The following is a 14,976-nucleotide window of genomic DNA, read 5'->3' as shown; positions in this document are numbered from 1 at the left end:
CGTTTTTTCAAATTGTCACAAATCTTCGAAAAATTTTCCAATATGTTTATTGAAAAACAATCTGTGTATGTGCAGTTCAAACTCATGTTATTTGAGAGTCAACTGTAATTTTATGGGAATTTCAGGAATGCTCAGCCAAAATCATAATCCCATCTCTATTAATCATATAAGATATTTTAGCCATTTTAGTGTTCTTGTATATCTTTTTAAAAGTGCCTTTTTTTGGTTTGCTGTTGCAGGGGCAATGTTAAATATTGTTCAAGATTCAGCACTTTTAGAAGCCATTGGTTGCCAAATGGAGATGGTAAGAAGCATACCACATGTAATCTGTCAGAGAAGATCAGTTTTGGATTTTATGTAAATTATATGCCAAAATGTCTGTGATTTTTTTTTTAAGTCCTTTTGTTTGTAAATCCAGCTTATAGACTTGGACAGATTCTATTTTAAAATAGCATATATTTTGAGGTTTCTTACTTTTCAGCGCCTGATCAACTGTACATCAGGTCCCTGAGAGAGTCTGTGTGAGAGAAACTCCAGCTCAATCTAGTCTTTATTCCTACTTAAAACTCTTACATGTTTTGCTCTGCTGGTGAACAGGCTTGAATAATGTAGGAAAAGCCCCAGCCAGCAGGCATGTAATTTATTGTTTTCCATCCCATCATCTCTTTCTAGCCCCTCTAGATCAAAGTTTGAAGGTCCTCCAAAGCACCAATCCCTCTAAATTTAAAAAGCTTGCCAGAGACTTCAGTGCTCCCTGTTTCTGTCTTCAAAATACGTGATCCCTATACTTGGAGTAGAGGCTGGAGTGTGCGGGAATTAATAGGGGATATTGGGGTGAGCTGGGTGGATGTAGTGTGGGTGATCAAATTATTATTAAGGAAATTAATTTCATGTCTCAGTAGATGGTTAATAATAATTTACTGGTCTGAATATAATAAATTGTGTTTCTATGGTAAAAAAATAAGGGAAGTCTTTACCAGATAGGTTTATTAGCCCCTATACATAATAGGAGTTAATCTTCATACTAACCTTAATATTTTATTGTTTGTGTTTTATGATATAATTACATTTGAAAGTTGCTATTATTTGTGTTGTCTTGTTTTATTATTACTATTATTATTTTGTAGAGACAGGGTCTCACTATGTTGCCCAGACTGGTCTTAAACTCCTGGCCTCAAGCAATCCTCCTACCCTGGCTTCCCAAAGTGTCAGGATTACAGGAATGAGCCACCACACCCAGCCTATTTGTGTTTTTTAAGATTGTATCCCTGTTCTGAAGTTTTGCTTGGGAGGCACTAGGGTGTTTTCTTTAAGGACCCAAAGTCATTAGCTACTGAAGTCTAGTGAAGATGAAAAAGGTCCTGGGCTGGCCCTTTGTAAACAGTGGCAAATAAGACCCAGTATGGGCATCTATACCCTTGAAACCCTTCATATCTTCCAGTAGATGGTGTCTGCAGAAAAACCACAGCAGTTTTAATCCTTTGTCAGTTTTTATCTGTGTATCAGTTTGTGTAATTTAGGTGGCACAATCCATTTTATCAGCATGATTTTTGATGACTGACTTCTGTTTATACTGTAAACTATGCTCAAATATTTGACTCATTTTCACTTGACTAGGGTGGTGGAGAAAATAACCTGAAGAGTCATAGTCGCACTAATAGTGGTATTAGTTCAGCAAGTGGTGGAAGCACAGAGCCCACAACTCCCGACAGTGAAAGACCTGCTCAAGCTCTCCTACGGGATTATGGTAAGCCATGTTTGTTGTTTTTTAAATTCACTGTTTCATAGAATAACTTTAATGTTCCAATTTATGAAACAAACAAAAATTAAAATTTTTATCTTCATGATTTTTTACGTACTTAAGTATAATAGGGTATTAGTCTAAAAAGCTAAGAAAAAGAAAACAATTTTTTAAAATTTAGCTATATAGCTTTTAGTAGTTAGATTTTAGGTAGTTTATTAGAGTCTACATATGGTGGTAATGAGTAGTTAGGAGGCATTTCTGGATTTTGTACCATGTGCTGTTGATAACAAAGTCAAATAAGATGTGGACTCTGCCTCAGAGCTCACAGTCCAAAGGCAGAGATGTACAGTATGTCAATTATTGTACTGTGGTAAGGGGGTGATAGTGTATGCATTAGATAGCAACTCAGAGGAGAGTCTGTCTTCATGTTAAAACCTGTGTACCCGACTATATCTTGTTAGATTCTTCAGTCACAAATTTTAAGCAAGAGTAAGGAAACATTTTTATTTTCTGCCCAGCCAAATAAAACATTTGTCAGTGAAGCATCCTATTCAATGATGCGCTCTACCTTGGGCAGTTATTTTATGGGTTCTGTGAGTTTGTGGGTACCTTTGTGTTTTTATACATAAATACTAACAGTGTATTGAATCTGTGAGCAGTTTGTCCAACTAGATTGGAATGATATCTAGATTCTTAGTTGTGAGCGTAATTTTTTAATCACCTGGAGAGTTCATGAGCCGTGTTCATGAGGTTCATGAATTCATGAGGCATGTTTTTATGGTTTCAGTTTGTAGTAAGTATCCTCGAGCATGTGAGATACATAAAGTCTATGTGGATATTCTACTCAATTTAAATACTATACTTACAAAGAAGTTATTTAAATTGTTATCTTCATTGTGTGTATAGATTTAGGTGTACTAAAGATTGAAAATTTGTTTATTTTTCATGCTTTCTAAAACTTTTAAGCTAAAGAAATTTTCATATTAGTGCATGTGTTCTAATATAAATGTTTGAAGTGATTATTGTTTGTTTCAGCATTTTGAACTGGTGTTAGTGAGCTCTGCTTGTAATGTCGTAAAATATTTTTTTACTAAGAAATCCAGATTTGTTTTAGTGTTGCATGAATGTCTCTCTTTAATGATCATTCCTTTTTCTGTTGTCACTGCCCTCTTTCTGATAGGATCGACAGGTATAATGTCCCTAAAGCTTCCTTTATAAATTCAATTTAATTTGTCCTAATTTAATTTCTCCTAATTTACTATTAGCTAAGTAGTAATTGCTTTAAATATAGAATTGGAGGCCAAATAAAAACTTGGCTTGGTTATTTAATTTTTTTTTGAAGCAATAAACTAGTTTTAGAGAGTTAAATGTTAAAATGTGTTTGAAAGGGCATTGCATGTGATTTTTGATGGTTGAAACCCTGCAAGTAATTTTGACAGATGCTTTAAGGTAATTCCCAGCATCTGAGGAGGGTGTAAAATTTGAATTCTTTCCTCTATAAAATTCCAGAAAAAATAACTGATAGCTTTTTCATCATTTTTTTTTTGAAAATGTAGCTCTCTATGAGTTGTAAATTTAGAAATTTTAAGATTTACATTGTTATAAAAATGGTGCTGAAACTGCCAGATCCCATGGTTTTCTGTGTGAAAGTATACAAGCCGGGACCTAGAAGCTGCTCTGGTCCGGTGCGCATGCCATGTGCACTGTTCAGTCAGGCTTGGCACTCAGGCCAGTGGGGCGGGGAGCATAGCACTGTGTGGGTGCCCGTCATGTTCACTGTGGCTGCTGTGGTCTGTGCCTAGTGGAATGCTGTGCTTCTTGTTACTAATGCTTAGTTGTTTTCCCTCCCTGTGGGATGTGGCATTGGGGTTATATCCTAGCTCTTAATACAGATTCGGCTGCTGGGCTCCTGATTCGCAGCATTCATCTTGTCACCCAAAGACTCAACTCCCAGTGGCGGCAAGACATGAGCATATCACTGGCAGCTCTAGAGCTTCTCTCTGGCCTTGCAAAGGTGAGGAGGACATCTTTGTATTGTAACCTGGCAGCCTTCCGCCATGGCTCATTTTTCTGTATCTCTTGACCTTTTGATGTGGGTATCGCAGTGCTGTTCACACTCAAACATAGTTCATATCCAAAGTGCAAAATTGAGCATCCAGGTAAAAATTTATAAAAGGAAACTTTACTTTTTTCTAAATAGGTTCAAAAGAGTATGAATGATATTTTTGCTGTTAAATGACAGAAAACATTTCAATACTTGCCATTTATTTATTCACATATAATACTAGAACACATACTGATTTTGTAAAGAGTGATTTTCCTAAAATATGCCATTTGTGATTATCTGTGACTCTCCCATCTTCCATTATCAGAGATAAGTGAAAATGGCTATACTTTTAGAATTTCTTCACAGACATTATCTCAGTTTTGTCGAATCTTGGATCTGAGTGGTCGTTTGTACTTCTCTAAATGTACTTTTTTTTGAAATGAAATTCATAATAACATAAAATTAACCATTTTAAAGTAAACAGTTCAGTGGCTGTTGGTGCATTTATAATGTTGTATAACCATGACCTCTAGTTCCAAAACGTTTTCATCACTACAAAAGGAAGCCCTTTATCCGTTAAGTAGTTTTGCTTCAGAGTCCCCATGCCCTCCAGTCCCTGACAGCCACCAGTCTTCATTTTATCTTTGGATCTACCTATTTGGACATTTCATATAAATGGAATCATATAATATGTGATCTTTTTGTGGAATCATGTAATATGTGACCTTTTGTGTCTAGCTTTTTCACTTAACATAATGCTTTTGAGTTTCATTTATGTTGTAGAATATGTCAGAATTTTCCTTCCTTTTATGGTTGAATAATATTTCATTGTGTGAATATATACCACAATTTGTTTATCCATTCATCAGTTGGTGGACATTTGGGTTGTTTCCATCTTTTGGCTATTGTCGTTAGTGCTGCTGTGAACATGCATGTGCATGTGTTGGGTTGAGTACCAGGTTTCAGTTCTTTTGGGTATACCTAGGAGTGGAATTACTGGGTCATATGGTAATTCTATGATTAACAACTTTTTAAGGAACTGCCAAACTGTTTCATAGTGACTGATTGTTTTACGTTTCTACCAGCGGTATGTGGGGGTTCCACTTTGTCTGCTTCCTCACTAACATCCAGGTGTTTTCTTGTCAGTAAAATGGGCAGGATTATCTTGTGTATAACACCTGGTGCAGTGAGGATCAAATGAGATGAAATACATAAACACTTTGTGAACAAAAAGGTGATATACACACACATCAGATAGTACTGTCTGGGATGATGTAGTTTAAGCCCTGATTTTTCAGTTGTGGGAAAGGCTATGACTTACTCATGTCATAAGGAACAAAATAGGCAAGGAAACCTAAGATGTTCTTACCACCACTTGGAGCTTACCTCAAAGATCCTCAGGCGTAGTAATTTTGTGAGAGGAAGTTACTGAATATAGAAAGTAAAAACAGCCATTTGTGAGACTTGTAGGACCACAGTGTCTTTAAGAGCAAAATACTGTTTCCTGTGACCTTTAGTACACTCAGTAGTAAGAAATTAGCCCTAGATGGAGCGCTGCTCTGGACCTGCTTAACAGATCATAAAGGGCTAACATTACCTGATTTCTTGACTTACTATAAAGCTACAGCAGTCAAAATAGTCTGGTATTGGCATATGGTTGGATGAATAGATCAGTGGAATAGAATGGAGAATTCAGAAGTAGATCCACACATACACAGTCATCTGATTTTTGACAAAGGTGCAAAGGTAATTCAATGAAGAAAGGACAGTCTTTTTCAACCAGTGGTGATGAAACAATTGGATATTCATATACCGAAAAAAAAACCCAACACAAACTTTGATTCACACCTTGCACTATGAACAAAAATTAGCTCAAAATGGATTGTAGACCTAAAGATAAAGCCTAAACTATAAAACTTCTAGAAGAAAACGGGAGAAAAATTTTGTGACCTTAGGTTATACAAAGATTTCTTAGATATTACACTATAGAAGAATAAAGTGATAAATTGGGCTTCACCAGAATTAAAAACTACTGTTCTTCAAAAAATACTGGTAAAAGAATGAGATGACAAGTCACAGACTGGGGAAAAAAAGCTTTCCAAAGGATATATCTGATGAAGGACTTGGATCCAGATTACATAAAGAACTCTTAAAACTCGATAATAGCTTTTCTTTTTGGTGGTGTGTGGCAGCAACATGGTGGTGCAGATTTCCAAGAAAAGGAAGTTTGTTGTTAATGGCACCTTCAAACCTGAACTGAGCATGGTCCGCACTCAGAAGCTTGCTGAAGTTGGGTACTCTGGAGTTAAGGACAGAAACCTTAGCTTCTGGGATGCAGAGTGTTCTTGGTGAGAAGATCCAGCAGATATGTGCATTGACCCAATGTAGTTCAGAAGAGGATTGGCTTCCCTGAGGGCAAGTAGAGCTTTATGCAGAAAAGATGGCCTAAAATAGGTCTGTATGCCATTACCCAGACAGAGCCTCTGCATTATAAACTCCTGGGAGGGTTTGCTGTGTGGAGAGTCTACTATAATGTGCTATAGTTCTTTGTGGAGAGTGGGGCAAGGGCTACAAGGTCATCATGTCAGGAAAACTCTAAGGATACAGAACTGAATCCATGGACTTTGTGGGTGATCTGATGATGCACAGTGGGGACCCTCTTAACTACAGTGTTGATACTGCCATCTACCATGTGCTGCTCATCAAATTGGAGATCATGCTATTATGGGACTAAGTGGTGAGATTGGCCTTAAGAAGTCCCCGCCTGATCTTGTGAGCATTGTGGACCTTAAAGATGAAACACTATCCACCACCCCTACCTTTTTGAGACAGAAGGTTAGGAAGCCAGAGCCACTTGTCATGCTCTGTCCAGTTTCCACTGCATAACAGGGTCTCCCTGGCAACTCAATCTGGAGTCTGGATGTTGCTTCATAAAGGCCTTTAATAAAATCTTTTAAAAGATAACAACAAAAACCCTTTGATAATAAACAACCCAATCAAAAAGCAGCAAAAGGTTTGCATAGACACTTTACCAAAGAAGATAGATGGCAAATAAGCATGTGAAAAGATGCTCAATATCATTAGTTATTAGAGAAATGCAATTAAAGCCTCAATGAGATACCACTACATACCTATTAGAATGGCTGAAATATAAAAGACCGACCATACCACATGTTGGTGAGGATGTGGAAGAACTGTTGATGGGAATGTTAAATGGAACAACCATCTTGGAAGACAGCTTGGCAGTTACTTAAAAAGCTAAACATATACCTATCATATGACCCAATCATTCCACTCCCAGGAGATAGAGAACATATCTCCTTACAAAGTCTTGTATGTGAGTGTTCTTAGCAGCTTTATTTATAATGTCCAGAAGCTGGAAACAACCCAAATGTCCATCAGCAGGTAACTGGATAAACAAATTGTGGTATATTCATGCAATGGAATACAATACACTTGGCAATAAAAAGGAATGAACAATTTATGCACACAAAAATGTAGGTAAATCTGAAAATAATTATGCTGAGTGAAAGAAGCCAGACTCCCCCCCAGGAGAGAAGGACATATTGTATGATTTTATTTGTATAAACTCCAGAAAATGCAAACTAATCTACAGTGATAACAGATCAGCAATTGCTGAAGGTGGGGGGAAAAGAGGAGTGGGAAGAAGGATTACAAAGGTGCATGAGGAGATTTTAGGGGTGATGGATACATTCACTACCTTGATTCTGGTGATAGTTCACAGGTATGTATTTAGGTCAAAATTGACCATTTGCACACTTTAAATATGTGTAGTTTACTGTATGGTAATTATAACTCTGAGCAGCTGCACAGAACTTTGTGCAGAGCATAGAACATCACTGTGAGGTTGGGTTATGAGCCTTAAAAATATGCCCATGGTCCACTGCCAGCTAGCCTTTGAATTTCTGGCGATGATGAGCAGGTGTACCCAAGGGATTTGGGTTTTAGGGCATGAAAAACTATGCTGAAATAAGATATTATTAATATTATATTTTAGGATTTGAAAAATGGACTATCTTCATAGAGTATTATATGATAGTATATCTGAAATATTCTGTTCCTGTATATAAAAAAGCAAGACTTCCTGTGGTGTATCACATTCTCAAATAGGTCAAACCTTAGTGCAGATGCTTTAAAATTAGTGCAGTGGTTCCTAGCTGACTCTTTTGAATATGCTCAGGTAAAGGTGATGGTTGACTCAGGAGACCGGAAGCGAGCCATCAGTTCCGTGTGCAGCTACATCGTGTACCAGTGCAGTCGGCCAGCTCCGCTTCACTCCCGGGATCTGCACTCCATGATTGTGGCAGCCTTTCAGTGTCTCTGTGTCTGGCTGACAGAGCACCCTGATATGCTAGATGAAAAGGTGAGTTTATTTAATATTAAACCATTAAGTAGAAACAAAAATGTATGTTGGGAAAATGCCTTTTAAAAGAGATTATCTAAGTTTAAATACAGTATTGCATACTTTAAACTTGTTAGGTTTCAGTAAAATACTTGTCCTTTGAGTACAACTTGAAAACTGTCATCATGCTTATGTTTGGTTACAAATTAACCGATAGAGAAGTTCTTTAGAAAGATGGGACCTCAGCTAATTTATCTGAACTATCAAGGCTGTTCTTTCTTATGGAAAAATAAGCACCACATGTACTTACCATCAAATTGATTTCACTGATCATCACCTAAGAGCACATTTAGGAATGACATTGAGCGGGTGTTGGGCAGATGTGGGTGGGAGAGGGGATGGGTGTATACATACATAATGAGTGCAATGCGGACTGTCTAGGGGATGGACACGTTTGAAGCTCTGACTCAGGGGGCTGGGGGGGCAAGGGCAATATATGTAACCTAAACTTTTGTACCCCCACAATATGCTGAAATAAGAATAAAAAAAAAAAAATAAAGACTGTTCTTTCTTGAGAGGATGGTAGCCTTGGGATATCTAGTAGGCGCTTTGGTCATCCATTACTAAACCAAGAAGGGCAGTTGATTGCCAGGCTGCAAACCTAGAGCACAGTTTGTTCATAAAGGTTGTTTCTATCTAAAAATGTTATTTCACACTCATTTCTCCCCTTTTAAGTGGGCACAGATGTCTAATCTGCTTTCCCTGCCTTTGTTCTATGTAATACCTTCCTTATAGGGAGGCAGGTATTATAGAATTCACAGTATAAGTAAGAGATATCAGGGTCATTGGGTATTTATAGAGGCCTTTATGTAATTTTAAAAATAGTATTGATTAAATCTTAGTCATTTTCATTATGGGTTCTAAAGTTATGATATCAGAAATTGCTTAAAAATGTCAATCACTGATGAGCTTCCTTCGGCTAATCTAATCTGTCTTAAATTGTCCTAGGTTTAACTGAATTACTGTTACATCTCTTTCACTTGTGCTTTCATGATTTATAGTCCATGGTAATTTTATAAGAATTGTGACTGATAAAGTTGAATTGAATTTATCTTATTTAACTCTCTGAATACTCAAATTTAGTTCTTTAAAGAGAAATTGGAGGGGGTATAAACTTATTATATTACAATGAAATTAATATATGACTATTAAAGAAAGTTGAGAAGAAACTGGAGTCCTTCCACCGAAACACAACCACTGTTAGCATTTTGATGGATTTCCTCATCTGTTCATAAGAAAATTGTGTTAAAAAAAGTTGATCTGCTTTTCCTTTTTCTAGGACTGCCTTAAGGAAGTACTGGAGATTGTGGAACTGGGTATCTCAGGAAGTAAGTCCAAGAACAGTGAGCAAGAGGTCAAGTACAAAGGAGATAAGGAGCCAAACCCTGCATCTATGAGGGTAAAGGATGCTGCTGAAGCCACCCTAACATGGTATGAAAGTGACCACACAGGGATTGTGCCTAGGAATTGGTGGGGTTAGCAGTGACCCATGTTGTTTCATCTCTTGCCTGATTGTTTAGCATTAAGTGACTCAGCCCCTTTAGGATACTTTTCTCCAGAAATAAAATGGAAAAAAACAAAAGTTTTTTTTAACCTATTTTTCAGACCAAAAGAAACCAGGAACTTGGGGCTGAGAGTTTTGAGTCTTTTTTTCCATTTTTTCTTTTCTTTCCTTACATAAAAACCCCATTCTTGGCTGTGAGTCCTTGTTTTTCTGTACTGGTTGACGGCAATTCAAGTCATAGCATGTTAGAGCTGGAAAGGATCTTGGAGAGTCTTACTCCAGCCCCTCACTTTGATGGCCACTTCCAGAGACAGGGTCTGTCTGTGGTCACACTATTAGGTCTGCTTCTTAGCTCAGTGGTCTGTGTTTTTTACTACACCATTTATATTATATAATATGGGTTCATTCAGCCAAGATTTATGAACTCTCTCTGAAGAACTGGTCATAGGATCATAAAGATAAATCAGATTCAGTTATGACCACCTCTGTACCATCTTATCCAGTAAGCAAGATATGAACACAAATAGCTATAATATTAGGTGGAAATTAAGTGTTCCAAGAGAAGATGTACAAATAAAATGCTTGAGAATTGGAAGGAGGAAATGAGTACTTCCAGATGAGGGGAAATCATAGTAACATTCCTAGGGAAAATGACATTGGGCTTGACTCTGAGGGGATGGGTAAAGTTTGAGCTACAAGGCAGGCTGGTTAAGAAGGCACCAAGCCTGCTATTTCAAGCATTTTGGTAGTAAAGAGGTAGAGACAGAGGCTGGTACCTTAAAAGAGTAGCAGAGAAAGTTGAGAGAGTTTGTGTTTGGCTGGCAAGTGAGGATAGTGGAAGGAGTTAAAGAAGGCAGTTGAGGCATAATTGTGGACTGAAGGGAACAGTGAAGTGGGGAAGGTTAGGGGGAAGCATAGTACAGATGGAAAGGTAGGGCTAATGAAAGGGTAACTGTGGATGAAGACCCAGAAAATTTATATAAAATCAGGAAGGGGGAGTGTCAAGTCAGTCTGGGTTGGCTTACCTTGGTCTTAGTAAAGTGGCAGACAAGATCACTTGAAGATTTATATGTAAGTCAGCCCTTGCCAAGATCTCAGCATCTTCTGTGAGTGCAGTGGCCTGTGCTTACTTGGGGTATGCACAATGAAGTTGGATTTGTTTTTCTTCCTTGTGGGCTTAGGTCATTCAGTAAATTTTTAGAAGAGTGCTTCTTATAGTTTAGCCCTGCTCACTATGCTGTGGACTTTCAGTGACTTTGTGGAGGTTTGGTTAATAGCTAGACAATCAGAAAAATGTGAGTACAGTTGCTGAAGCATGTGCCTATGCTGATTTTATTACTAGAAGTAATAAAAGTTCAGAGAGAAGACCATGTGTGGGCTGGGGTAGCCTTAAAAGTGTCATAAAACTAAAACTTAATGTATGCCTTGAAGAGATAAGAAGGATATGGAGAGAAAGGGGAAGGACATTTCTCACTGGGAACTCTTCATTATACAGCAGTTAAGTTTGCTTCATCCTAGCGTGGGTAGGGTGTTCCTATGAGAGTATGACTGGCAGTGAGGATTGGACATATGCTCTGGAGGAGAAGAGAGCCCCAGGATGCTTCTCTCTAACCTAGCCAGTAGTTACCTAGATGGCTCTTCTGTTTCTCTTCAGCTGTCTTGTCTTTGCTGGCAACTCTACAAATGATATCTCAGTCTTGACGGGTGCCCTGCAGAGTACTGTCATCATGAAACAATACATTTCTCTGTTCTCTCACAATTGTTAATATCACTACTGTTTGCCAGTTATGCAAAGACAAACCTTTGGCTGTCTCTCTGATTTATCTTTCTGTCATTCCCCATATCAAGCCAGTGACTATTTCTAGTAGACTTTATTTTTGTAAAATATTTCCTCCATTCTCTGCAACCTCAGATAGCAAACTAGTCCCAGCCCTCCTCACTTCTTGCCTGATTTACCTGTTTTCAGTCTCAACCGTTCCTGGTCATCTTACGTCTATTGCTAAACTCATCATCCTTAAGCACAATGTTTTTTTTTTTTTTTTTGAGACAGAATCTCACTCTGTCACCCGGGCTGGAGTACAGTGGCGTCATCACAGCTCACTATAACCTCAAACCTCCTGGTCTCAAGTGATCCTCCTGCCTCAGCCTCCTGAGTAGCTAGGACTGTAGGCACACACCACCATGCCCAGTTTTGGTTTTTTTGCTCTTTTTTTCTTGTAAATACAGGGTCTTACTATGTTGCCCAGGCTGGTGTTGAACTTCTACCCTCAAGCAGTCCTCTCAAAGGGCTAGGATTACCGGTATGAGTCTTTAAGCACAATTTTGATCCTGCCTCCTGAGTGAGTAAAAACTTTTGAGTAGATCTCTGTTTCTTGCCATGCTGTCTGAACTCCTTGGTCAAACTCATTCCTTCTGCCGCAGTTGGGCAGAAGGAACTTGTGGCTATAAACTGGCCATGCTCATACCTGCCTGTGTTCCTTCCCTGGGTTTCAGGGCCTCCCTTTTCTCCCCTCAGCCACTGTTCAGTGCTCATATCAAATCTAGCTACTTCCATGGGACTTTCTTTGGTTATTCTGCTTCTGAAGGATGACTCTTTTCTGCACCTCCATGCTCATTCTGTCTAACCCCACCACAGCATGGAATTCTATACTGTCATGATTGTACCTGGTTCTGTTTGATACGTGCCAGCATTATCTCTCCAGTCTGAGTAAAGGTCACATTTATATCTTTCTTTGACAACCCTCACGATGCTGAGTACATAGTAGACAATTATGGAGTACAGATTAGCTGGTTGAGTTTTTTCCCCTTGGCATACTAATACAAATTCACAATTAGGACTTTCAGAATTCATTTCAACAGCCCCTTTGCTTAAGACATTTACCAAGTTATTTATCTTCTAATTTTCATAGTTCTAAACTTGATATGTTTTACATTGAGCTAAACTCTCTCCCACTTTAACTTCTACCCACTGGTTCTAAGTCAGAGATTTGTTAGTGAAATCCTTTTTGTCTGGGCAGTAGTGGTAACTGAAGGCAATGCTCATGTTCTCTCTGAGTCATTTCTGCCACTACCTTGAGATATTTTTTGTATTACAGAGATTCAAATACCTTTATCATCCTGGTTACTCTCAACTGGTGTGGATTTGACTATGTACCTCTTATAGGTGGTTTACTGAATGCTGTATTCTAGATGTGGTTTAATGATCTTTAAACCCTATAGATTATTATATTTTCATTAAAATGTTCTCAGAGACTGCATTGGGTTTTTGAGAACCTGGTGATTTGTATTAAGTCAACTAAAATCCTTTAGTCTTTTTCACATGTTTACTTTTCATCTTTCTCCTCCTGTACTTACTTGTTTGGGGGTGTTTGAATATAATGTACAGAACTTTACATTTAAACCTGAAATTTCTTCATGTAAGATTTACCTCCTTATTTTTAGTCTTTTAAGATTCTTTTGGATCTCAACTCTTACTCTGATATATCTGCAGCTCAACTGCAGATTTTTTTTTTTTTTTGAGACAGGGTCTTGTTCTGTTTCCCTGACTAGAGTACAGTGGCGTCATCTTAGCTCATAGGAACCTCAAACTCCTGGGCTCAAGCAGTCGTCCTGCCTCAGCCTCCCAAAGTGCTAGGATTAGAGGTGTGAGCCACTGTGCCTGGCCTGTCAACTGCAGATTTAATGAGTCTGTGCTTTGTGTTCTAATCAAAGATGTTGATAAAAATGTGGAACAGATACAGACTCACAAAGCACATCACCAGAGGATTCCCTTCAGGTTCACGAGAATTTTTAAATCTTATTTACAAGATTATCATGATATGCTGTCAAATACTTCTGTGTCTTAATTTCAGAGATATTTATCTGCCTTTCTAATCTGCTCAATATCCAGAAGAGAAAATGTAGTTAGGCTGGTATGATTTGATCTTGGTGACCTATTCCCTTACTCGCAACCTGTTTGATAATATCTTAGAATCTTTCATGGAACACGACAAGCTCACTTGGCTCATATGCTTTGTGATGTCCATCTCTGACACATTTTAGAAAACTGAGGCCACATTTTCTCATGACTGATTTCCTAGTATTTCCCGCAAATCATTAGAGGCCTGAATTTGACATTAGGTTCTCTTGGTCCTTGAAATTCTTAGCCCTCCTTCTAAGAGGAGAGAAAATGGAAGGAGCAGTGTTGCCTTCCATTATCAGAGATCTTTGGGTTTAAGCCTTAGAGTGAAAGAGTAGAGGAGAGGCCATTCAAGCTGAGGATTGAGATGATAAAAGTGTTGTTGTGGAATATTGGTTTTCCAAATGAAATGCACCTGAAGGTTCAGGTGATATTAGAACCACAAGATAAAATCTTTGTTTTAATTACAATATCCTTCCTCTTTGTGCTTCAGTTTCTTCATTCTAAAATGGGAATTATAATGGTACCCATCTCATAGAATTGTTACGAAACTATTTGAAATAATGTGTGTAAAGTGCTTAAAATAGTGCCTGGCACATAGTAAGTGCTATGTAAGTTATTGTTAATTGAATGTATGCAGAAATCTACATGGATATAAACATTTTGAAAGAAAAGGCTTGATCAGCTGAATTCCAGTTAGTATTTTTCTTTATATATTTTTGTTTAATAATTACAACAGTTCTGTGAGATGTAGTTATTAGTGCCTAAAGTTCCTTGTCTGTAAAATGAGTGTAATATCTACTCATGATCATACAGTGAGAAGGCAGCAGGCCTTGGTTTCTGGTCTCTTGATAATCACCTATTTCTTCTGAGCCTGAGTTTCCTCATCTGAAAAACAAGAGGGTTTGGCTGATCTTTTTCTAGGTCTAGAATGCTTTAGCTAGAATAATCCTGAACCCTGGAACACACCAGCAGATTTTTTAATATATATTTAGGACTTCAGGATTGTGAGTGTTGTTAGTTATGTTCCCTGGATAGCAAACTCTGAGAGAAATTTGCTTGCAAGAAGTTTATTGGAAAGTGCTGTCAGGATCAATCCCTATGGGGAAATTAAGGAGACAGGATTGGGTAGAGGGAGGCAGTAAACTGTGATGCAGTTGCAGCAATGCACTCTGTAGCTGGCTTGACTCTTTGGAGTTATTTTAGACTGGGGAGCAGGCTGTTGTGTTATACCCCTGTGTCAACCGTTCCTTCTGGGGTCTTTCCCAGAAGGAAGCTGTGCTCTTGAGTGAGGTGGTTCTCGTTGACCATGGGGAATCCCTGGAGAGGGACTCAGCTGAAAGCTGTGGCCACCATCTCC

General features: G+C 38.2%; 1 protein-coding gene across 3 annotated transcripts in view; it reads left to right on the top strand.

Moving 5' to 3' along the window:
• RALGAPB (Ral GTPase activating protein non-catalytic subunit beta) overlaps positions 1-14,976 on the top strand; it is a 99,022-nt gene that overhangs the window by 52,650 nt on the left and 31,396 nt on the right. For 2 of the 3 annotated variants that reach the window (XM_045528587.1, XM_045528589.1), the window contains 5 exons: positions 240-304; positions 1,618-1,747; positions 3,625-3,758; positions 7,993-8,175; positions 9,494-9,645. In XM_045528587.1, coding sequence (XP_045384543.1) covers positions 240-304; positions 1,618-1,747; positions 3,625-3,758; positions 7,993-8,175; positions 9,494-9,645 — 664 coding nt within the window. The remainder of the gene's footprint in view (positions 1-239; positions 305-1,617; positions 1,748-3,624; positions 3,759-7,992; positions 8,176-9,493; positions 9,646-14,976) is intronic. The other variant, XM_045528588.1, reaches the window with a different exon arrangement.

Source organism: Lemur catta, chromosome 17 (genome assembly GCF_020740605.2).
Source record: "Lemur catta isolate mLemCat1 chromosome 17, mLemCat1.pri, whole genome shotgun sequence".
In the NCBI taxonomy this organism is placed as follows: Eukaryota; Metazoa; Chordata; class Mammalia; order Primates; family Lemuridae; genus Lemur; species Lemur catta.
This window is presented reverse-complemented; position numbering and strand designations above follow the sequence as displayed.